The 23,648-nt window shown below is 42.7% G+C and overlaps 1 protein-coding gene across 1 annotated transcript; it reads right to left on the bottom strand.

Annotated features, from left to right (window-relative positions):
* Positions 1–381: 381 nt before the first annotated feature.
* LOC121582088 (volume-regulated anion channel subunit LRRC8A) lies at positions 382–23,361 on the bottom strand. The gene is made up of 3 exons (XM_041897639.2): positions 23,197–23,361; positions 9,349–11,470; positions 382–2,755 (listed from the first exon to the last, which is right to left on the bottom strand). Exons 2-3 carry the CDS (start codon positions 11,458–11,460, stop codon positions 2,480–2,482), a joined length of 2,388 nt encoding a protein of 795 aa, XP_041753573.1. The 5' UTR covers positions 11,461–11,470; positions 23,197–23,361; the 3' UTR covers positions 382–2,479.
* Between the last annotated feature and the right edge of the window lie 287 nt (positions 23,362–23,648).

The following is a 23,648-nucleotide window of genomic DNA, read 5'->3' as shown; positions in this document are numbered from 1 at the left end:
ACAGCCAAGACAACGCAGGAGTGGCTTCGGGACAAGTCTCTGAATATCCTTGAGTGGCCTAGCCAGAGCCCGGACTTGAACCCGATCGAACATCTCTGGAGAGACCTGAAAATAGCTGTGCAGCGACACTCCACATCCAACCTGACAGAGCTTGAGAGGATCTGCAGAGAAGAATGGGAGAAACTCCCCAAATACATGTGTGCCAAGCTTGTAGCGTCATACCCAAGACGACTCAAGGCTGTAATCGCTGCCAAAGGTGCTTCAACAAAGTACTGAGTAAAGGGTCTGAATACTTATGTAAATGTAATATTTGTGTTTTTTATTTTAAATACATTTGCAAACATTTCTAAAAACCTGTTTTTGCTTTGTCATTATGGGGTATTGTGTGTAGATAGAATAAGGCTGTAACGTAACAAAATGTGGAAAAAGTAAAGGGGTCTGAATACTTTCTGAATGAACTGTATGTAGCTATTACATAAAATGAAAATAATTGTGAACAAAGATGAATTCATCTCACTTTCCTCCAAAATGAGGATTCCCTCTCCTTTTAAAATAACTTGGAACAGCTGGTAAGAATAATAATACCATGTACATTCTCAAAACATAAATGTACAACATTATAAGCTATACATTTGTCTGCATATTTAGCAAAATCATGAACATGATGGTTGTAATCACACATAGCGTGGGACATACATTACAGCACCCAAAAGGTAAGGCCCTATTAGTAACAAGAGTTGCCTGGCTGGTCTTGAAGGAATCACCTTTTGCAGAAAACAAAAATTAGTGTTTCAGTAAATGTCCCACTATTTGTTGCCTAATAAACAGGGCCCTGCTTTGGTTGCATTGGCCATAGTGTTTCATTTAACCAGTCAGATCCTGTGTCCTCTCACTGGCGTTTGGATAAAGAGACTCGTGGACTGTATACTTTCAAGTGAAGATGGAAAACAGAGCAAAAACACATATTGCTTTGTAGGCTTCATGAGCCTTCCACTCCCACACACCAACTCTTTCATGTTGACTGCTGGCTTTCCAGCAGTGGAATCAGTTAGGCAGAAGATAATATTTTCTAGTTCTACAAGTTTGTTTGTGTCTGTGTGTGTCTTTGCCACATGCGGGCACCGTAGGGGTACTGCTCGGTTTTGTAATCTCTTGTCCTTCTGTGGCCACTGTCTATACCAGAGGTGTTTGAGAAAAAAAATATATAAATATTGTTTTCTTTTGGGGGGGAAACAAACTCAATATAGTTTAAAATGACTAAAACCAAATTGAAACTGTGTAGAAATGATAATGGACTTACATTCATACAGTTTCTTGACTGTGTCCAGCTCGCTAATAATCACTGAAATGAAAGCTAGACAGTCCGGGAGGATTGACCTCGAAGTCCGAATGCGGTCCCCGGGGCAAAATGAGTTTGACACCCCTGATCCATACTGAGAGGACTCTGTACTAAAAACTAAATCCTCAATCTCACAAGGTTTCATTTCTGTCTGTCTAACTCATCCTCTTTCCTAATCAGCATTCGACAACCATCGACTTTGCACAACGTTTCATTTAAAAAAGGGGGGAAAAGAACCACAAAGTTGGCGAGGAGAGGTCTCTGTCTGGTTAGTGTGTTGAAGAACATCTTGTGACCCTGTGACTAGGGCATTGATGGTCATGGAATTTTGGATGACGGTAATTGGCCAACCAAATGACCGCGGTCACCGTAATAAACGTCTGAATAGCAAAAAATAGATTGCCATTTTCTCCTCTCCTCCGCTGCCATAGAAATATAATGAATAGAACAGGCAAGTAAATGATGGCATAATGGGTGGAGTGGCGGCCATTGCGAGTGTACCCATAGTTATAAAGCAGGAAGTAATTTGTGCTGTGATTTGTTGATTCAACTCAACTGACCTTACATAAAATACATTGCATGAGCTACATCAGTTAACATCATTTGAATGAACATTCTCCATTACCATGGAAATTATTGCATCATAATATCAGGCAGCCATTGCAAGTGTACCTATAAGTTTACCAGTCAAATTGCCAAGGTTAGAGGTTCCAAGCCTGTTCTATTCATTCTAGTTCTGTGTACTGCTGCTGCATTGTGGTTATTCAGCCAGCTGTTCGTAAAAAAAATAAAAAATAGCTATTTTATTTTTATGACCATCTTCATCCATAACCATCGGTTACACGGTTATACTGTAATTGTGCCAGTCCTACCTGTGACCCTAAGAAAACTAATTCAGCCAGGAGAGCCAAGACAATAACCAACCAACCAACCAACCAACCAACCATCTATCCTTCTCTGGATGCATGTCCAGCAATACGGACACATCTCCCCCCTTTCTCCTACTCCATACCAGTAGAGGCTGGAAGGAGGGAGAAATTTGAAAATGGCCTCCGATTGAAAGTGACATCAGCATCCACTGCCCAATCCTCTCTCCCGCTTTCCTCCTCTCCTTAGACTCCTTCTCTCTGGTCTCTCTCCTCAGACCGGCTCCTTGTCGGCCCTCCACAGCTGCTCTTTGACCTCTGTGGGCAGTGTCTTGAACAGGTCCTCCTCCACCACCAGGCCGCTCCTCTTCAGCTGCCTGCACTCCCCCAGCTCCACGGGCAGGCACTCCAGACGGTTCCCCCGCAGCTCCAGCTGGGTCAGGCCCGTCAGCTCTCCAAAGCGTGACGGTAGAGTATGCAGGCAGTTGTTGCCCAGGTTCAGGGTGCGCAGCTTCTTGCACTGGAACAGCTCCGGTGGGAGCGACTCGATCTGACAGGGACAAGGAGGGGTTGAAATAGGAGAAAGGTTTATTTTCTCTGTTTTTGACTTCATAAAATATAATTTAATTGTATTTGTGCATAGGTTATGCATTCTATAGTGTATGGTTTAAACAGGCATACTGTTTCTTGCTTTAGGCTGTGAAAGGTGCTTAAAGTTGAACTCCTCCCCAGTGAACAGCTATGTTCTCAAGAAAAGACTTGGCAAAAGAGGGAAGAAAGGAGAGTTCAGTACATACTGTTCCTACCGTAGCTACCCAATCAAAAAACAGTCACATACCAGCCCATAGGACTTTAAGCCAATCAGAAACAAACCCAGACACTCTGCCCTAAAGCAGGGAGCCAATCGAGCCATAGAGGTACAGACATACAGTCACAGTCTTAAGAGTACCATACATGTACATCATTTGTATAATGGCCACACCAACACCTGTTATTAATAGTTCAGTCATCTGTTGAAGCAACAGCACAATGAGTACATCTTACATAGATGCTGTTCATTTAAGCCAAAATATGATCAAAGTAAACTGATTCACCAAGCTTACAATAGCCTTATCAAATTACAAATGCTTTTCTTAGCTTCAAACACTGAAGATGTGAGAGGCGGCTGGAGCTACCCAGGCATTGTTCTGCAAGAGAAAAACAAAAACCTAGAACACTTTAGAACATTGGCGTCCAGTGGTGAGCGTCGGGTCCTCGTTACGGGCCCACCTGGGAATAACGTTTTACAAATTTCACATCTCATTTGGGTCGATAATGTACTAATGGCAAAGAGAAGACTCTGGAGAAGGGCATAAAAACACAGAACACACCAGAGGGGTTCCTTGTAAACGGGGCTATTTAAAGCAGCATACCACCCTGTTAGTGGCCTATTCTCAGCATGGAACTACGTATATGGGTGAGTGAGTGCAGTAAAAAAAACATAATAGTATCGTTTACTCAAACCATCTGATTCCACACACAGCAGATGCCCACCAGTACACAATGGGGAAAATGTTGTATAACCTCCCAGAATTCCTTGCAAGCCCTTATTTTTCGCACTGTAAACTCGATTCCTAAAAATGTTTATTGGATGAACGGTGTGTTTAACCCGACAGGTTAATGAACTGGGTCAGCATTAGACAATGTCCGCCCACATCACAGGCAAATGAGTTGTAAGGAGACTGAAGTCAGCCTGTCTGTCAGGAATGTACAGGAAGTCACAATGGTCAGTGTCGTTCATGTAAAATGCACAAATCGGCCAATGCAAAAACACAAATGGTCATTGCTATAGCGGAGTCACTTCACATTTACATGATTAAAACATATGATATCCTATAAAGCATTTACATATGATATTACATATATTATATTTTACATGATACATTACACTTACACTACCGTTCAAAAGTTTGGGGTCACTTAGAAATGTCCTTGTTTTCTAAAGAAAAGCACATTTTTGGTCCATTAAAATAACATCAAATTGATCAGAAATACAGTGTAGACATTGTTAATGTTGTAAATGGCTATTGTAGCTGGAAACGGCTAATTTTTTATGGAATATCTACATAGGCGTACAGAGGCTCATTATCAGCAACCATCAGTCCTGTGTTCCAATGGCACATTGTGTTTGCTAATCCAAGTTTATCATTTTAAAAGGCTAATTGATCATTAGAAAACCATTTTGCAATTATGTTAGCACAGCTGAAAACTGTTGTGCTGATTAAAGAAGCAATACAACTGGCCTTCTTGAGACTAGTTGAGTATCTGGAGCATCAGCAATTGTGGGTTCGATTACAGGCTCAAAATGGCCAGAAACAAAGAACTTTCTTCTGAAACTCGTCAGTCTATTCTTGTTCTGAGAAATGAACGCTATTCCATGCGAGATATTGCCAAGAAACTGAAGATCTCATACAACGCTGTGTACTACTCCCTTCACAGAACAGCACAAACTGTGTCTAACCAGAATAGAAAGCGGAGTGGGAGGCCCCGGTGCACAACTGAGCAAGAGGACAAATACATTAGAGTGTCTAGTTTGAGAAACAGACGCCTCACACGTCCTCAACTGGCAGCTTCATGAAATAGTACCCGCAAAACACCAGTCTCAACGTCAACAGTGAAGAGGCGACTCCGGGATGCTGACCTAGGCAGAGTTGCATAGAAAAAGCCATATCTCAGACTGGCCAATTAAAATAAAAGATTAAGATGGGCAAAAGAACACAGACACTGGACTTTTTCTTTCACACTCTGCCTAGGTAAGCATCCCGGAGTCGCCTCTTCACTGTTGACGTTGAGACTGGTGTTTTGCGGGTACAATTTAATGAAGCTGCCAGTTGAGGACCTGTGAGGCGTCTGTTTCTCAAACTAGACACTAATGTATTTGTCCTCTTGCTCAGTTGTGCACCGGGGCCTCCCACTCCTCTTTCTATTCTGGTTAGAGCCAGTTTGCGCTGTTCTGTGAAGGGAGTAGTACACAGCATTGTACGAGATCTTCAGTTTCTTGGCAATTTCTCGCATGGAATAGCCTTCATTTCTCAGAACAAGAATAGACTGACGAGTTTCAGAAGAAAGTTCTTTGTTTCTGGCCATTTTGAGCCTGTAATCGAACCCACAATTGCTGATGCTCCAGATACTCAACTAGTCTCAAGAAGGCCAGTTTAATTGCTTCTTTAATCAGCACAACAGTTTTCAGCTTTTAAAATGATAAACTTGGATTAGCAAACACAAAGTGCCACTGGAACACAGGACTGATGGTTGCTGATAATGGGCCTCTGTACGCCTGTGTAGATATTCCATTAAAAATCTGCCATTTCCAGCTACAATAGCCATTTACAACATTAACAATGTCTACACTGTATTTCTGATCAATTTTATGTTATTTCAAATGGACAAAAAAATTGCTTTTCTTTCGAAAAAAAATGACATTTCTAAGTGACCCCAAACATTTGAATGGTAGTGTAAGTGTTACACTTTCACTTACAAGTGTTACACTTACAAGCTTTACACTTACAAGAGTTAGCCTACACTTACATTATTCTCAAAACTCTAGAAGTCAGCACTCAGTTAGACAACAATTCACATAAGTCAAATATCATGTTAATTATTTCAGACTCAGTCGGGAGTTTTGTGAATTGTTTGTAAGACAGCATCTCCCTGAGGTATTCTGTACAGGACACATTAAACCTTTTCCAGCCATCTGCTTAACAAAGATGAGTTGCATCTAAAAGGGTGGGGAATAGTTCGAATAAAACATTTACAACTAAAAAATAATACAGAATGCAAACAGTTTGCCGTGAAAATCAGCCCAGGGACCTCTTGATCTGCAGCCAGAAGTGTGACAAACTCATTAGCATAATATAACTGCTCGTCTGTGTACTTTAAAAACACTGGCACATTGCCTCAGTCAACCAACAGTGTGTAGTAGGTCCGTCAGTTTCCCCTATTTGAACTAATTTTAAACATATTATTAGCAGGGTAGGCTGTTACCTTTTCAGAATATTGAACTATTCAAGTGACCAGTTTATCTCAATGGCACTGACTATGTAGACATTCCAGTCTACTACACAACTCTACAATGTGTACTCTACATGTACACAAGGTCATTAGGTCTCTATGTCTGACAAGTAGTATGGAGCTGCGGCTTGGAGTATTGTTTCTTCATCCTATGTAATATATTCCCTGTGAATCTGGTGTTTTTCCGCCCTTTCAGAAAAATTGGCCATTAAAGTCACTTGCAATATTTACCATATATTACTGTGAAAGTACCAGGTTTTGCCCAGTAGATGCTACTGTTCCTGCTACTGCCACACCCTTTTATCAATTTTGAGGGTCTCTTGCGTTTTTAATTGCATCCCCAAAAATTTTTTGCAACCTTGGGTAGAAAACCAATAGCTTTTGCTCATGATGAAAATAAATTGTGTCATCACTCTCACAAGTCAAGACAGTCTTCCATGAAAGCAATTCAGTTTGTCCTCCTAGCAACCTAATACTTCAATCCAACTCTCCTTGAATAGTCTAACAAATGGCAGCTTTATGAGAGGGTTATCCCTATGGTGCAAATTCCATATACAGACTTTTCCTACAAGCCTAAAACTTTGATGGAGGAATGGGCTAGTGACTAAAACTGTTGCGCCAACCCTAATAAAATAATACAATTATAAGCCACTGCAAGGCAGTCATATGTTTTTAAATAAAATCATTAAAAACATCTCTATATGTAGTGTGATTAGTGACATTTGCCATTAAACACAACACCATTACAAAAACACTGTGGCCATGTCAGAATACCCATAGTAGCATACTACATACTTAAACTGCATATACTCATTTCAGGGTTTGATCTAGTAGAATTCACTCGTCTTTTCCGACTCACGTGTTTTACAAACAGCTGATAAATCAGATCAATTGATGCACTGTACCAAAATGAACGAATGGCAGGAGTCAACGCAATCGTGCATTAGATGACATATTCGGAGTACTATTTTTGAAATTTCACATACAATAAAACATGATTTTTTCGCATACTATTTAGTGCACTAGTATGGGTATTCGGACACAGCCACTGTGTGTTTGGGGCATTTACCATTGAAGACCATTAGAGACTAGGGATGCACGATATATCGGTAAGCATATCGGAATCGGCCGATATTAGCTAAAAATGCCAACATCGGCATCGGCTTTATGTATAGTTTAACGCCGATGTGCAAAACCGATGTCAAAGCTGACTTGTATACCTGTATAACATAGGTAGATGACGTAATGACGCCACAAAAAATACAGCGCTACACAGCATTCCTAACCTAGCCCACAATGTCTGCTGTGTGGATCTATTCTGAAGTCTCAAAGGAAGATAACAAAAAGGCCTTATAAAATGTTTGTGCTGCTATTATTTCCCAAGGAGGGGAGGAAGTGACATCTTTCAATACCACAAACCTAATTACTCATTTGAAAGTGCATCACCCCCAGACGTTCAGCGACTACTTACAACAAAAGCAGAAAAAAACTAATCTCACACTTCCAACAACTAAATAAGTTCAAGTCCAGCAGTCATTTGAAAGAGTAAGAACATTTCGGTGAGACTCAAAGGCGAAATCCATTAACGCCAAGATAATGGAATTCATTGCCCTTGACATTCTACCGTTCTCTGTCGTGGATGATGTTGGCTTTCGCCGACTGGTCGAGCACCGGTACACACTACCAAGTAGGTGCTATTTTTCAGATGTTGCCCTACCGGAGTTACACAGTATTGTTGAAACGTACATCCATGAGCTACTTGCCAAGGATTTCGTACTGAGGAAAGCCGTATTGCTCAAGTCAAGGTTGGATAGTAAGAAGAGCCACCAACAACTGAACCATCTTTGTAATGCGGGGGGGCAGCTAAAATATTAGTGTCATGAATATCTGTTGTGCGATTTAATACATTAATGGATTTGTCATTTTTCTCACTTACAAGTTATTACAAAATTGGTTCCTAACTGAACAAATGACACTTTGTTTCAACTATTTAACTGTACTAGAATGCTTCAAAGGCTCTAAAAAAAATTATATCGGTTATCGGTATCGTTTTTTTTTGGCAAACAAAATATTGGATATCAGTATCGGCGAAAAATGTCATATCGGTGCATCCCTATTAGAGACCATTGAAGTCATTAGAACTGCTGGGTTCACCAGAAATGGTCTAACTAATACAGACCTTTTTTTTAAGGGAATAAACCACACACAGAGGGGCCGTTTCCTGGACACAGATTAAGGATAAGAGAAGGACAAACTGAATTGCTTTCATGGATGACTGGCTTGAATTGTGAGGATGACCGTGGGTGGCTTTCACCATGTTATATTCTCATGTCTCACTCATTGTTAGGAAGAATTATGGTCAAAATCGGATGTTAGGTACTATATTTATTGACGATTATATGAATCCAATAAATAAAAATGAGCAATTTGGGTGCAATCAATTAGCTTAATTTCACAGAGATCAAATTATATTTCAACAAAATAATGTTTCAGGAATGCTGATCTTATCTGTTTCTAACTACAGAAACAATTTCAGCACAATCTCAGATGGTGGGTTTCAAAATCCTCTTTCTTGTTCTTTTTGGAGGTGGAACAATCCTAAGGCCATTATCCCCAACATACCCACATAACTGTCTTCATAATGCTAACCCCTACCTTCCTGTTACCCAGTGTGACCTTTGACCCCACTTACATGTGAAAGAAATAGGAAGAAAAAAGGGCGTGGGCTTTTCAAGAAACATTTCTAACATTTTCCTGTGACACACAGATAAAGGCCTTAACAAGTGTTTGGTGACCATTTGACCATGAAATAGCTAGATAGAGGAAAGAAGAAAAAGTGTGTTAGTGTTAGTTCTGAGTGTGTATCACAGGAGGCTGGTGGCACCTTAATTGGGGAGAATGGGCTTGTGGTAATGGCTGGAGCGGAATAGGTGGAATGGTATCAAATACATCAAACATGGTTCCCCATGTGTTTGATGCCATTCCATTCGCTCCGTTCCAGCCATTATTATGAGCCGTCCTCCCCTCAGCAGCCTCCACTAGTGTGTAGCTAACATTTTCTCAGGGACACTCAAATACTAGATCTATACTCACCCTGTTGGCCGTCACAGCAAAGTACTGCAGGTTCTGGAGGAAGCCCACGTCGGCATGTATACTGGTCAGGTTGTTGTGACTCAGGTCCAGGAAGCGCAGTTTGCGGCAGTAGAAGAGCTGGCCCGGGATCTTCTCGATCTTGTTGCGGTTTAGGTAGAGCCTCTCCATGTTCGTCAAGGTGCCGATCTGGATGGGGATGTAGGCAATCTGGTTGTACCATAGCTTCAGGCTTACCAGCCGGTGCAGGTGCTGGAAGCTGATGATCTCCTCGATGGTCTTGAGATTGTTGTCCTTCAGGTCGATCTCTTGCAGGTTGTGCAGGCTGAAGATGGAGTGCGGGATTCGTTCCAGGTCGCAGCGTAACAGCTCCAGCTCTGTCAGGTTCATCATCTTCTTCAGGCTGTTGAGCACCATCAGCTTGGTGCCCTCGTTGTTGATGGACAGCTTTTGGAGGTGGACCCCGACGTCTGTCACCACCTGAGGCAGCTTGGTCAGGTTGCTCTTCAGACGGAGCACTTTGAGCCTCTTGAGCTCCCGTAGCCCGTCGATTACGATGAAGCGGTTGTTCTCTGCGCTCAGGTTCCCTGTGAGGTGCAGCTCGCTCAGGTTCTTCAGGCTGTAGATCCACAGAGGGATCTCCTTGATGTCTGTGAACTTGATGTGGAGGGACTTGAGGTTCTCCCTCAGGAAGGCCAAAGCTGGGGCCTCAATTTTAGCCGGTGTGTGGTAGAGCCACATCTCTCTCAGGCTGACCAGCTGGGCAATGATGGGGGGGATGGTGACATCGGGGATGAGCTCCAGCTTGAGCACCTCCAGTTCTATGAGGTCAAACACTGTGTCAGGGATTCCGATAAGCATGAACAGGTGCAGCTCCAGTTTCTCCTGGGAGTTCTTGGTGATGCGTTGCCTCAGCTTGTCCAGCGTCCACTCATTGTTGAGGTTCAGCTGACGCAGTTTGTTCTCACTCACCTCCGATAGGAAAACGGCAAAGCGCTTGGAGTAGAGCGGGTCATACTGGTCGATCATGTGCAGCATGAAGGCAAAGTCGTTCTTCACATCGGGTATGTCGCTGTAGTGGCTCTCCTCACGGATCGACTCAAAAGAGTAGCGCTTGAGGGAGCGGCTGAGCATCCAGCAGAGGGTGTACATGCAGATGAGACCGTAAATCCCCACCAGGCTGATATAGAAACAGGCCAGGATCTTGAAGAGGGTGGCAAGGGGGTGAGCACAGTGGTACATCCTATAGCCTGTCAGCTTCTCAATGTCCACCATGCAGATAACACTGAACTTGATGTAGTGCACATAGTAGGCCGTGTAGCAGATGATCAGGATGAACTTGAGGACTTTGATGATGGTCTGGCGGATGTAGAGCCGGTAAACGATGTCCCCTTCTTCGACGTGCATCCGGAACTTCTTCACCTTCTCGAACAGAGCTTTGGCCTGCTCGCCTTCCTTCTTGTCCAGGACGCCGGTGTCGGAGCGGTCCACGATGCCCTGCTCGATGCGGGACTTAGTCCTTTGGAGCATGGGAATGCTGGCCTCCACATCCTCGCTGACACAAGATGCCTTCTTGTCCACCAAACCGTTCATTTTCCCCAGGGGCTTGGGGTCACTCTCCTCCACTACCGTCTCGGACAGAGCCCTGGTGGTCCAGGGCGAGTCAAAACACTTGAGCAGGATGGACACAAAGTGCTCCAATTTGGAGCTAGTCCGGGGGAACTTGAACCAGAAGTTACTGCAGGCCAGGAAGATGAGGGTGTGCAGTAGCACCAGGTAGGGGAAGTACTTGGCGAACCAGTGCAGCTTGTTCTCGTAGCAGACCGCGTCAATGTAGTTGTACTGGTGCCGGTCGAGTTCATATTGGATGCCTTTGGGCTCAGGGGCAAATGGGTCTGGGAAGCTCACATTGAGGTACTCGCAAGACTTGTTGACCACCCACTTGCAGGGCAGGCAGATCATCTTGTCCTGGGTGACCTGCAGCGTGCCCCCAAACACGGCGATCATGAGCATGACAATGGATATGTAGTCTGTGAAGACGTCCCACCATGGCTTCAGGATGCGGTACGCCGGCTGGGTGTCAACAAAGTACCGGAGCTCTGTGATGGGGATCATGATGGTTTACCTATGGAGAGGGAGAGAAAGAGAGAGACTAAATGTAATGTAAGACATTCACATTGCCAGAAGTATATTTCAAGGTTCATTAGAGCAAAATCTTTACAGGTTTGCTCCAACATGCTTTATCTTGAACTGCAAACATAGCTCATTGAACCACAGACACTGCTCATCAGAAACTCTGTGACTCTTGTGGGGAGACACGTCATGTGTCAGCATGCGTTATCTCGATGAACTTATAAGCTTTCTTCAACCACTGATTTTTCAGCACAAGTGCAGACAGCTAAACACAAACCCAACTGCCTGTGTGTGGTTCCTTTATTGCGTTTCCAGTGAACTAAACCACAGACCTCCTACGTATATTAAATGTGACTTCCTTTGCAATGTTATGAGTCAGTTAATCTCGGCACCCAGAACCAAATCAGTTACCTGGGCCTCATTAAACACAGAACATTCATTACATTCAACTATGTCTAATACAACAACCCCACATATTATTTATATCAGAATGCAAAACCCCAGGAAGCCCGTTTAGAATGCTTATTATGGGAAATATGATCAGAACTCTGTACCCCTTCCCGGATGACTAGAGGCATTATGCCTGTGGGTTGCCAGGTTGGTGCAGGGAAAGCAGTTATTATGTTTCCCAGCTATGGAGAGTCTGCTACTCGTCAGGGACAACCCAGACATCCTGTGAGCAGACAGAGAACACTATGTGGCTCAGAGAATGCAGAGCAAGCTGGATACAGAAGGACACAGAACCTGACACAGCACACATGCACGGACACACATGCTAAAGTTAGTTACATCTCTGAATCAATGTTCTGTAGGAAGACCCCTCACAAAAATGTGAAATCATTGTGACTCGCACTTAACAAAGTAATGAAAAGGACAAACCCATCAGGTAGGAGGACTTGACATTGTAAGGAAGGACAGCTTTCGAGAACTTTGGCATTTATAAGTCCATCATGAAAACAGTGACTCGCTGCAAGAGTGAACATGTTTCTTCCTGTTTACTTTCTGAATAAATATTACTCAATGCCTGAGGTTTAATGATGGTATTCAATGGGGCAACAGCGAAATGTCACAGAGTGCCTGTCTGAATATAATAAAACTAAAGAGGAATCCATTAATATGGCTGCAATGTTGTTTTGCCAGAAAAGGCTTGCATCGTCATGGTGTTTAACCTGTTATGTCTAGCTCAGCATTAGTCTATCACCACCAGTGATCTCTCAGACACGCGAAAACAACTAATTTATTAGGACATTGTTGGGGCCAGGAGTTTTTTCTGATCAAGTGATCCGACCAGGAAAAACTATTGGCTGTAGTTATAGCCTAATACTAATGACTTGCGTTTATTTCTGGTCAGGACAAGTGGTCAGGAAAACCTTCAGGCCTGAGAATTTACTACTACTTGGCAATTCCAAGGTAACAGATTTACGCTAAGACCATTGATTTCAAAAGTTTAACAAATTCCATTATCGTGGAATTGCCCTACTACTCCAGTGTACGGGGAAAACCACCTGTTGAATAGGACATTCCTTGGAAAATGAACCAGTCAGTTATACAAAGTTCTCTGCATTTGTACCGTTTCAGTGCTTCCCCTAGGATTTTTTAAAGCAGCGTTAGCGGGGGAGGGGCGTGGCCAATGGCACAGTTTTAGAGGCCCACATCTTGGCCACAGAGACAACATTTTGCTGTTTTAAAGCAAATTTCCTGCAAATATACACATTTTGCCATGGCTTATGCCCAATGTTCCCTCTAAGCTGCGCTGTTCTGTGAAGGGAGTAGTACACAGCGTTGTACGAGATCTTCAGTTTCTTGGCAATTTCTCGCATGGAATAGCCTTCATTTCTCAGAACAAGAATAGACTGACGAGTTTTAGAAGAAAGTTCTTTGTTTCTGGCCATTTTGAGCCTGTAATCGAACCCACAATTGCTGATGCTCCAGATACTCAACTATTCTCAAGAAGGCCAGTTGTATTGCTTCTTTAATCAGCACAACAGTTTTCAGCTGTGCTAACATATTTGCAAAAGGGTTTTCTAATGATCAATTAGCCTTTTAAAATGATAAACTTGGATTAGCAAACACAACGTGCCATTGGAACACAGGACTGATGGTTGCTGATAATGGGCCTCTGTAAGCCTATATAGATATTCCATTAAAAAAAAATCTGCCATTTCCAGCTACAATAGCCATTTACAACATTAACAATGTCTACACTGTATTTCTGATCAATTTGATGTTATTTTAATGGACAACAAAATTGTTTTTCTTTCGACAACAAGGACATTTCTAAGTGATCCCAAACTTTTGAACGGTAGTGTGCCACTAGATCCTGGTTCGAATCCAGGCTCTGTTGTAGCCGGCCGCGACCGGGAGACCCATGGGTTGGCGCACAATTGGCCCAGCGTCGTCCAGGGTAGGGGAGGGAATGGCCGGCAGGGATGTAGCTCAGTTGGTAGAGCATGGCGTTTGCAACGCCAGGATTGTGGGTTCGATTCCCACGGGGGGGCCAGTATGAAAAAATATATATAAAATAATAATGTATGCACTAACTGTAAGTCGCTCTGGATAAGAGCGTCTGCTAAAATGTAAAAAATGTATACACACACACACACAAAAATCAGTGGCTGCCACAATTTAGCAGCGGCATAAATGCATATAGGGGAAACACTGCGGTTTAACCCAGACAGGCTACTTAATGAAAACATCCCGTAAACTGAGAACATCCTGAAGCTTAGAGCGCCCACCCTCAGCAGAACAACCCTCGCAGTAACACTGACTATCTAATCAGCTGAAAGAGATTTCCCGTTTCCTCTTTGTATGTGTGAGGTCAGATGTGGTAGAGTGGGTGGTGTAGACTTTAGTTTAAAACTTCTTTAGATCTGGCTCGCCCTCTCTCCATGTGCCCCTCCCCATGGAATGTGGTTTACGGACGCTAACAGAGGCTCATCCAGTCCAAACCAGTATGCCAGGCAGGAGAGCCTGAGCCGTGTCGCCATCTTAAGTCTGCCTCTCTCTCTCTTTGGATCGCTGCCCTCTCATGCAGCAACTCCCAGTTTGTCAGAAGTCTAGTTAAAACAACACTGACTGAATCCGAACAAAAACAGGTCTCGGTCTGTTTCTCTCTTCTTATTATTTTCTCTTCTCCGAATCAAGTTGCCTAGAAAGTGACGTTTTCGTTTGCTCAGATTTCCAGTCGTATACTGCTAATGTGACTCAAACAGCCCGTTACACAGCCTTTCAGTTCACACAGTGCACGTACAGTAGCTGCACAGGGAGCACTATCTGGCAGATCTGACACTGTAAGGGTCCTAAGGGAAGGTCACAATGATCACTATATGGCAGCTTGATAAATCATTTCCGTTTCCCCTGTGGGTCAGAGTGACCAAGATGTGTCCAGTCTGTTCAGGTTCAGACAGTATTAAACATATGGAGATCCACCCAACAACAGTACACCCAACATCCCTCCTCTCTGTCTTCCCCATCTGTCTGGTCCCCTGGCACACCTACTTAATTAAACTCCAAGAATGTCTGATAGAACTGCAACTGCATTATAACTTTACCATATCAGAGTGTTTCCCTGACAGTTGCCTGACCTGGAATTGGGTTAGTATTCAAGTTTAGGCAGGTACTGTAGAATTTTAACTAAGGTTATTCCCCAGGTGGATTGATCAAGGTAATCTGATCCTCTGGGCTGCAGCAAGCTGAAAGCAAACTAACAGAAGGGCCCTTGTGTAAAAATGGAGGTACAGGGGGATAAAACACGGGACACACTTTTCACGGCACTTTGATACAGTGATCCAACATGCATAAAAAGTATTTACAGGCAACAGAAATTATTAATCCAAAAATAGATTAGAAAACAATGATTTAATTAGATGTGACTCTGTAATACTATTTTTTTAAAATCATGTTAGCCAGCTAACTAGCTAGCAAGAGTGGCAAGCTTAGCTACACTGCCAGTCAAAAGTTTGGACACCTACTCATTCAAGGGTTTTTCTTTATCTGTACTATTTTTTACATTGTAGAATAGTGAAGACATCAAAACAATGAAATAACACATATGGAATCATGTAGTAAACAAAAAAAGTGTTAAACAAATCAAAATATATTTTATATTTGAGATTCTGTTGGCTGCATTTCCTTCACTCTGCGGTCCGACTCATCCCAAACCATCTCAATTGGGTTGAGGTCGGGGGATTGTGGAGGCCAGGTCATCTGATGCAGCACTCCATCACTCTCCTTCTTGGTCAAATAGCCCTTACACAGCCTGGAGGTGTGTTGGGTCATTGTCCAGTTGAAAAACAAATGATAGTCCCACTAAGCCCAAACCAGATGGGATGGCGTATCGCTGCAGAATGCTGTGGTAGCCATGCTGGTTAAGTGTGTCTTGAATTCTAAATTAATCACAGACAGTGTCACCAGCAAAGCATCCCCACACCATAACACCTCCTCCTTCATGCTTTACGGTGGGAAATACACATGCGGAGATCATCCGTTCACCCACACCGCGTCTCACAAAGACACAGCGGTTGGAACAAAAGATCTCTAATTTGGACTCCAGACCAGAGGACAAATTTCCACCGGTCTAATGTCCATTGTTCGTGTTTCTTGGCACAAGCAGGTCTCTTCTTCTTATTGGTGTCCTTTAGTAGTGGTTTCTTTGCAGCAATTCGACCATGAAGGCCTGTTTCACACAGTCCACTCTGAACAGTTGATGTTGAGATGTGTCTGTTACTTGAACTCTGTGAAGCATGTATTTGGGCTACAATTTCTGAGGCTGGTAACTCTAATGAACTTATCCTCTGCAGCAGAGGTAACTCTGGGTCTTCCATTCCTGTGGCTGTCCTCAGTTTCATCATAGCGCTTTTTGATGGTTTTTGCGACTGCACTTGAAGAAACTTTCAAAGTTCTTGAAATGTTCCGTATTGACTGACCTTCATGTCTTAAAGTAATGATGGACTGTCGTTTCTCTTTGCTTATCTGAGCTGTTCTTGCCATAATATGGACTTGGTCTTTTACCAAATAGGGCTGTTAATTGAAATGCATTCCAGGTGACTACCTCATAAAGCTGGTTGAGAGAATGCCAAGAGTGTGCAAAGCTGTCATCAAGGCCAAGTAGGCTCCCAGTTAATCTGTCGGTTAATAAACGGGACGTGATAACTGTTGTGAGAATTTTACTTATGGTTAACCGAGATTAGCTCCTGGTTGACTCTCTCAGGCAGGATGAAAACGACTACATTGACCATGATCCTTTGCTAATTACGGACACTTTCACCATGATCCTTAGGAATTCTTTGGTGCCAGTCAGCCCCATTCAGCAATATGGAACACTTCAAATTCAAATACTTAATGCGCCATCAAGAGTTTTCTATAGGAATACGTGGATGATATCAGTGCTATCACTATCTACTGGTTTTAATGTCTATGGAAAAAAGTCACGACCAGGCTGATGGAAACAGGAAATGCAGGTACAATTTTATAAATGCAGAGAGACAATTTGTTCATTCACCATGGTGGGATCTTTTTCTGTTAGTAAAATAAATTAACCGAAAAATGGAAGTGTAAACGCCTTTATGAGCAAATATTGATATAATAACATCATATTGAAGTAAACTTGGAGTCATGCAATGATATGTTGTGTGGTCCACTCCTCCCATTACGACTCGGGAAAGTATGCTATTTATTAGGCTACAGATGAAATAAATTCTGATAAACTTCACAGGGTGGTGAAAATGCACGGTGATGAGCTTGATGCTCCTTTCCAATAAAAAGAGAGGGTCTTATTCTGGTGACATGATGATTGGCTGCAGTTTGACCCCACATTTTTTACATTTACATTTTAGTCATTTAGCAGACGCTCTTATCCAGAGCGACTTACAGGAGCAATTAGGGTTAAGTGCCTTGCTCAAGGGCACATCAAAAGATTTTTCACCTAGTCGGCTCGGGGATTAGAACCAGCGACCTTTCGGTTACTGGCACAACGCTCTTAACCACTAAGCTAATCTCATCATGTAGGTAGCCTACCCACACTGTATCGAGCTGTTGGCTAGAGAGCACGTGCCAAGACCAGAGTGGGCACATTTGATATATAACACTTTTTGTAACAGTTTTTGTGACAAAACCATCAGTAGAGTTGAAAATGCGATGTAAACCTATTTAACTTGCATTTCTTATTCGGTACGTGGGAATTTAACCGCAAACTTTGTATGTGCACTACGTCATCACGCACAGCCTTTTATCCGCAATAAGTTCGTGTCACGCCCTGACTCAGGGGACGCTTATATGTTGAGTCAGGGTGTGTATATTCCTTGTTGTGCTTTTTCTATGTGTGGGATCTAGTACAGTGGGGGAAAAAAGTATTTAGTCAGCCACCAATTGTACAAGTTCTCCCACTTAAAAAGATGAGAGAGGCCTGTAATTTTCATCATAGGTACACGTCAACTATGACAGACAAAATGAGAAAAAAAAATCCAGAAAATCACATTGTAGGATTTTTAATGAATTTATTTGCAAATTATGGTGGAAAATAAGTATTTGGTCAATAACAAAAGTTTCTCAATACTTTGTTATATACCCTTTGTTGGCAATGACACAGGTCAAATGTTTTCTGTAAGTCTTCACAAGGTTTTCACACACTGTTGCTGGTATTTTGGCCCATTCCTCCATGCAGATCTCCTCTAGAGCAGTGATGTTCTGGGGCTGTTGCTGGGCAACACGGACTTTCAACTCCCTCCAAAGATTTTCTATGGGGTTGAGATCTGGAGACTGGCTAGGCCACTCCAGGACCTTGAAATGCTTCTTACGAAGCCACTCCTTCGTTGCCCGGGCGGTGTGTTTGGGATCATTGTCATGCTGAAAGACCCAGCCACGTTTCATCTTCAATGCCCTTGCTGATGGAAGGAGGTTTTCACTCAAAATCTCACGATACATGGTCCCATTCATTCTTTCCTTTACACGGATCAGTCGTCCTGGTCCCTTTGCAGAAAAACAGCCCCAAAGCATGATGTTTCCACCCCCATGCTTCACAGTAGGTATGGTGTTCTTTGGATGCAGCTCAGCATTCTTTGTCCTCCAAACACGATCGAGTTGAGTTTTTACCAAAAAGTTATATTTTGGTTTCATCTGACCATATGACATTCTCCCAATCCTCTTCTGGATCATCCAAATGCACTCTAGCAAACTTCAGACGGGCCTGGACATGTACTGGCTTAAGCAAGGGGACACGTCTGGCACTGCAGGATTTGAGTCCCTGGCGGCGTAGTGTGTTACTGATGGTAGGCTTTGTTACTTTGGTCCCAGCTCTCTGCAGGTCATTCACTAGGTCCCCCCGTGTGGTTCTGGGATTTTTGCTCACCGTTCTTGTGATCATTTTGACCCCACGGGGTGAGATCTTGCGTGGAGCCCCAGATCGAGGGAGATTAATAGTGGTCTTGTATGTCTTCCATTTCCTAATAATTGCTCCCACAGTTGATTTCTTCAAACCAAGCTGCTTACCTATTGCAGATTCAGTCTTCCCATCCTGGTGCAGGTCTAGAATTTTGTTTCTGGTGTCCTTTGACAGCTCTTTGGTCTTGGCCATAGTGGAGTTTGGAGTGTGACTGTTTGAGGTTGTGGACAGGTGTCTTTTATACTGATAACAAGTTCAAACAGGTGCCATTAATACAGGTAACGAGTGGAGGACAGAGGAGCCTCTTAAAGAAGAAGTTACAGGTCTGTGAGAGCCAGAAATCTCTTGTTTGTAGGTGACCAAATACTTATTTTCCACCATAATTTGCAAATAAATTCATAAAAATCCTACAATGTGATTTTCTGGATTTTCTTTCCTCAATTTGTCTGTCATAGTTGACGTGTACCTATGATGAAAATTACAGGCCTCTCTCATCTTTTTAAGTGGGAGAACTTGCACAATTGGTGGCTGACTAAATAGTTTTCCCCCCCACTTTATGCATAGTTCTATGTTGGCCGGTGTGGTTCCCAATCAGAGGCAGCTGTCGCTCGTTGTCTCTGATTGGGGACCATACTTAGGCAGCCTATTGGCTCTGTCTAGTTGTGGGATCTTGTTCCTTGTAAGGTATGTTGTTTGTTCTACCTTGGACTTTACGTTTTGGTTGTTGTTTTGTCGTGTGTTTAATAGTTAAAATAAACATGTACGTATATCACCCTGCGCCTTGGTCTGACCCGTCATTGAACGAACGTGACAGTCCGTTTGATGGAAACACATCTCTGGTTAGTCTGAACAGCCGCTAGTGGGCGCTTTTCTCCACTATCGTCTGGACTTAATGTGCTTAATGCACTCGTGTCCCCCGGCGACCTGTCCTTAACTAGATTTATTGACCCGTCGGTGAAAAAAAAAATCCACCACCATTTTCGGATTTTCAGACAACACCACTTCCGGATGTTGCACACTGCCTACGTCGGTTGTTTACCCCTGGCTGAACACCGTGGGCGACATCTACGTTGAAAAAATACAAGTTGGCCTCCCGAGTGCCGCAGCGGTCTAAGGCACTGCATCGCAGTGTTGCGGCGTCACTACAGCCTGTGTCATTACCGGCCGTGACCAGGAGCCCCATAGTGCGGCGCACAATTGGCCCAGCGTCGTCCGGGTTAGGGGAGGATTTGGCCGGGGGGGCTTTACTTGGCTCATCGTGCTCTAGCGACTCCTTGTGGCGGGCTGGGCGCCTGCAGGCTGACTTCGTTCATCAGTTGAACTGTGAAATCGGTGCGGCTGGCTTCTGGGTTAAGCGAGCAGGTGTTAAGAAGCGAGGTTTGGCGGGTCATGTTTCGGAGGACACATGACTTGATCTTCGCCTCTCCCGAGCCCGTTGGGGAGTTGCAGCGATGAGACAGGATCGTAATCACAAAATATATATACACAAGTTAAGACAATGTGACAATTCCATGCGGCGCATAAAACAATTAACATATTCATAGGACCGGCGCCATTGCGGATTCTACAGGATTGCATTGAAAACGTGACCAGCAAGTAATAAAGTGGCTGTAGGTCATTTAATTTTTTTGTAAATGAATAGAATGAATAAAACAGGTATGCTATGTGTTTGTTGAGTGGTTCGCTGAAATTCACTATGATTGTGTTTATTTTCCACTTTGATGGTGAACTTTCTGTACTGCTAACATTCACTTTTTGTTATTCAGTCCGGCACTGGTCCAATGAATTTGTTTATTTTCGAACGCTTCTGCATGGAAATATTATGTTGTCTTAACCTTTTATCTTCAACCTAGGGCAACATCAGGAAGTACCAGCCTGTAGGTCCTCTGTGGTCCTCTGTAGCTCAGCTGGTAGAGCACGGCGCTTGTAACGCCAAGGTAGTGGGTTTGATCCCCGGGACCACCCATACACAAAAAAAATTATGCACGCATGACTGTAAGTCGCTTTGGATAAAAGCGTCTGCTAAATGGCATTTTAAAAAAAATATGATTATTAATTACCATTAGCCTCCCTAGCATGGTGGTGGAACGTTTTGTTTTAATAAGACAGTACACATATTTTCCAGTTTTTTTCCCACCGACGTGCCATTAAATCGAGTTAAGGAAGGAAACCGAAACCTTTGCAGCCCGAATGGAGGATGTTTTATGTATGAACCGGTCGCCAGGGGACACAAGTGTATTACCGGCTGTGCAACTTAATGCAGGACGCCAGTGGCAAATTACAAACGACGTAAGGAATAATAGCACCATCTGGTGGCAGCAGGGCTAATCTCTGGTAGGAAAATACGCATAGTTATATGCCGATTTTAGAATATTTACATGAATACTAGCTAGTTTCTCACCCTGTGGCATATGGGCTATTTAGGTGAATGCTGATCTCGCCCTGTGATAAGCAGTACCAACTTTGTCAAAGGCAGGGGCACAAAATATTGTCCATGCCCAGCGTGCCTCTCCAGGGTGCTGTTGGAGAGAAGCACCACTGCGGTGCTCCACCAATGTTCCGTAAAAAAATTATCCAACATTAATCATGTAGCCTATAGCCCAGGGGTTCTCAAAGTGGGGTCTGCGGACCAGGTACTGCAGGGGGTCTGCAGCCAGATCTCAAAATAAAAAATAAAAAATTTGTAAATGAATATTACTAACAACAGATTAAACCAATTTGGGCCAAGGGATCTGTGGAATAAGTTTAGAGGGTGTAATACAATACAATATTATTAAACTACAATGTATGTTCTTAACCATGGGAAATATGGGCCTGGGAGGCTCACAGGGATATTGGTATCCACAGTACTACACCAGTTATACATTTTAACTCAATACTTCCTGTATTCACCCATTTTTTTTAAATAGTTTAAAAAATATATATAATGCACTGTAATTTAAAGTAACTGTCCAGTGAAAATCTCACTTAAAAGTTAATATTCTGTTAACTAATACCCAAATAATGTTGTTGACTCATCCTATACTTAGTGGCCAAATCATTTAAAAAAAACATTACAAAAACAACAAAAAATACTCTAACTTGAATCTCAAACAGACAGTTTTTAAAAAATGCTTGTAATTTCCTCATTGAGGAGGATGAGCTGGCCAATCAGCCATCTACTCGCGTGAATATTTTGAATGACCGGTACACTCACACCATTCTGTTGTTGGGGTACACCCACACCATTCCAAAACAGAAAATATGATTTGTATCATATATATTGCAATCTTTTGGAAGGAAAACTATTTCACTCATATTATTATAGGTCATATTTCATAGAAAACTGGAAACACTGGACAGTTGCTTTAAAACTGCAAAAATCTCTCTGCCTCATGGCAAAATGTGTAGAATTGCAGGAAATTAGCTTGAAAACTGCAACATGTTATCTCCAATGCCAAGAAGCGGGCTTTTAAAATGTTCTTCCCAGGGCCCTAGAGACTTTGTCTTCCTGCCATGCACTCCCTGTATGCTATCTTTTTTTTATTTTTTTATCTCACTCGAGTTGTGTTGATTATGAGGATGATGAATTTGCCATCAAAAAAGGGGTCCCCGGCCCTAAAAAGTTTGAAAACCCCTACTAGCCTACTGTAGAAAGAGTGGCGTTTTCTGTAGCCTACAGGCTGGATAATTACATTTAATGACAATATCATGTGATACACATTTTTCATCATGCACGTTTCTCCGATCAAATAGCCTAACCTAAATGGCGCCCAATCAAATAGAAAATGTGCTTCGTTGTGAATATGACATGTTACCAAACAATATAGGCCTATCCTAAAAACAGGACAGGTCAAAGAAAAATGTACAATATATGGAATGGAAAAATCTGGATCCTCAACCGCTAAACTGTCCAGGAATTTCGCACCGTGGGCTAAATTATCATGATAATCAGTGATTTCAGGTTTGTAGACCTATTTATCCATTTTTGACGAACTGTATCATAGTGAAAAATAAGACTTCTGCATTTCTCGCAGTGTAAAGACATTGAATTCATGGATTCTCAGGATAAATCCTGATAAAGTTGGGTAGTTGATATTAAGACCCAAAATGATTAGTCACAGAAATCAGGACTAATAAAGCCAATGCAACTAGGCCTACTACATGGATGGGCATTCATTAAATTCCATTGCGGACAGCACGGTAGGATACACTATTGTAGTTTTGCGGGGGAGGGCGGCACATTTTTTTTTCTCGCCTAGGGCGGCAGAAACGATGTATATACACAAGAGTCGACATTGCTCTATGAACATGCTGCGATATAGACTGTGGTAATGTAGCATTTTAAAGTCCGTACTCACCTAATTTGTTACAATAACTGTCTTTCTCCTCTTCCGCACATATGTGATACATTTCTTAATGTTTCACAGAATGGAAATATTCAGGTTCACACACCATTTGCAGCAACAGAAAAGAATCGGGAGGCGCAGTTGTCTCCACCCAGGAAGTTGGATCACAATAACATGGTACCAGAGGGTTTCCACTGGGCGCGTTTGAGTGGTAAGTTAAGTCTAAAGCAACAGACTGTAGACTAAAGTCGAGGAGTGAAGTCAGGGGAGGTGTATCTGCAACTGCCGGATATTAATGTGGTTTTCCAACAGCAAGCCTCAGATTAACATGGCAGTGTTGCCATTGTTTATAAAAGTTTTTCTTTATAATGTCGAAATAAACATGTCTCCAACCCCCATATCACACCCTCACAAACTGAAATCATATGTGTGTACATTGCACAATCATTTAGTGAGAGAGAGAG

The sequence above is a fragment of the Coregonus clupeaformis genome, chromosome 15 (assembly GCF_020615455.1).
Source record: "Coregonus clupeaformis isolate EN_2021a chromosome 15, ASM2061545v1, whole genome shotgun sequence".
Lineage (NCBI taxonomy): Eukaryota > Metazoa > Chordata > Actinopteri > Salmoniformes > Salmonidae > Coregonus > Coregonus clupeaformis.
Note: the sequence above shows the minus strand (reverse complement) of the source record. Positions and strands in the feature narration are given on the sequence as shown.

Excerpts from the sequence above, each read along its gene's own strand:
- LOC121582088 (XM_041897639.2), bottom strand. The coding sequence starts at position 11,460 with ATGATCCCCATCACAGAGCTCCGGTACTTTGTTGACACCCAGCCGGCG. Across the intron at positions 2,756-9,348 it reads TTGCTGTGACGGCCAACAGG|ATCGAGTCGCTCCCACCGGA; the intron begins GTGAGTATAGAT and ends TGTCCCTGTCAG.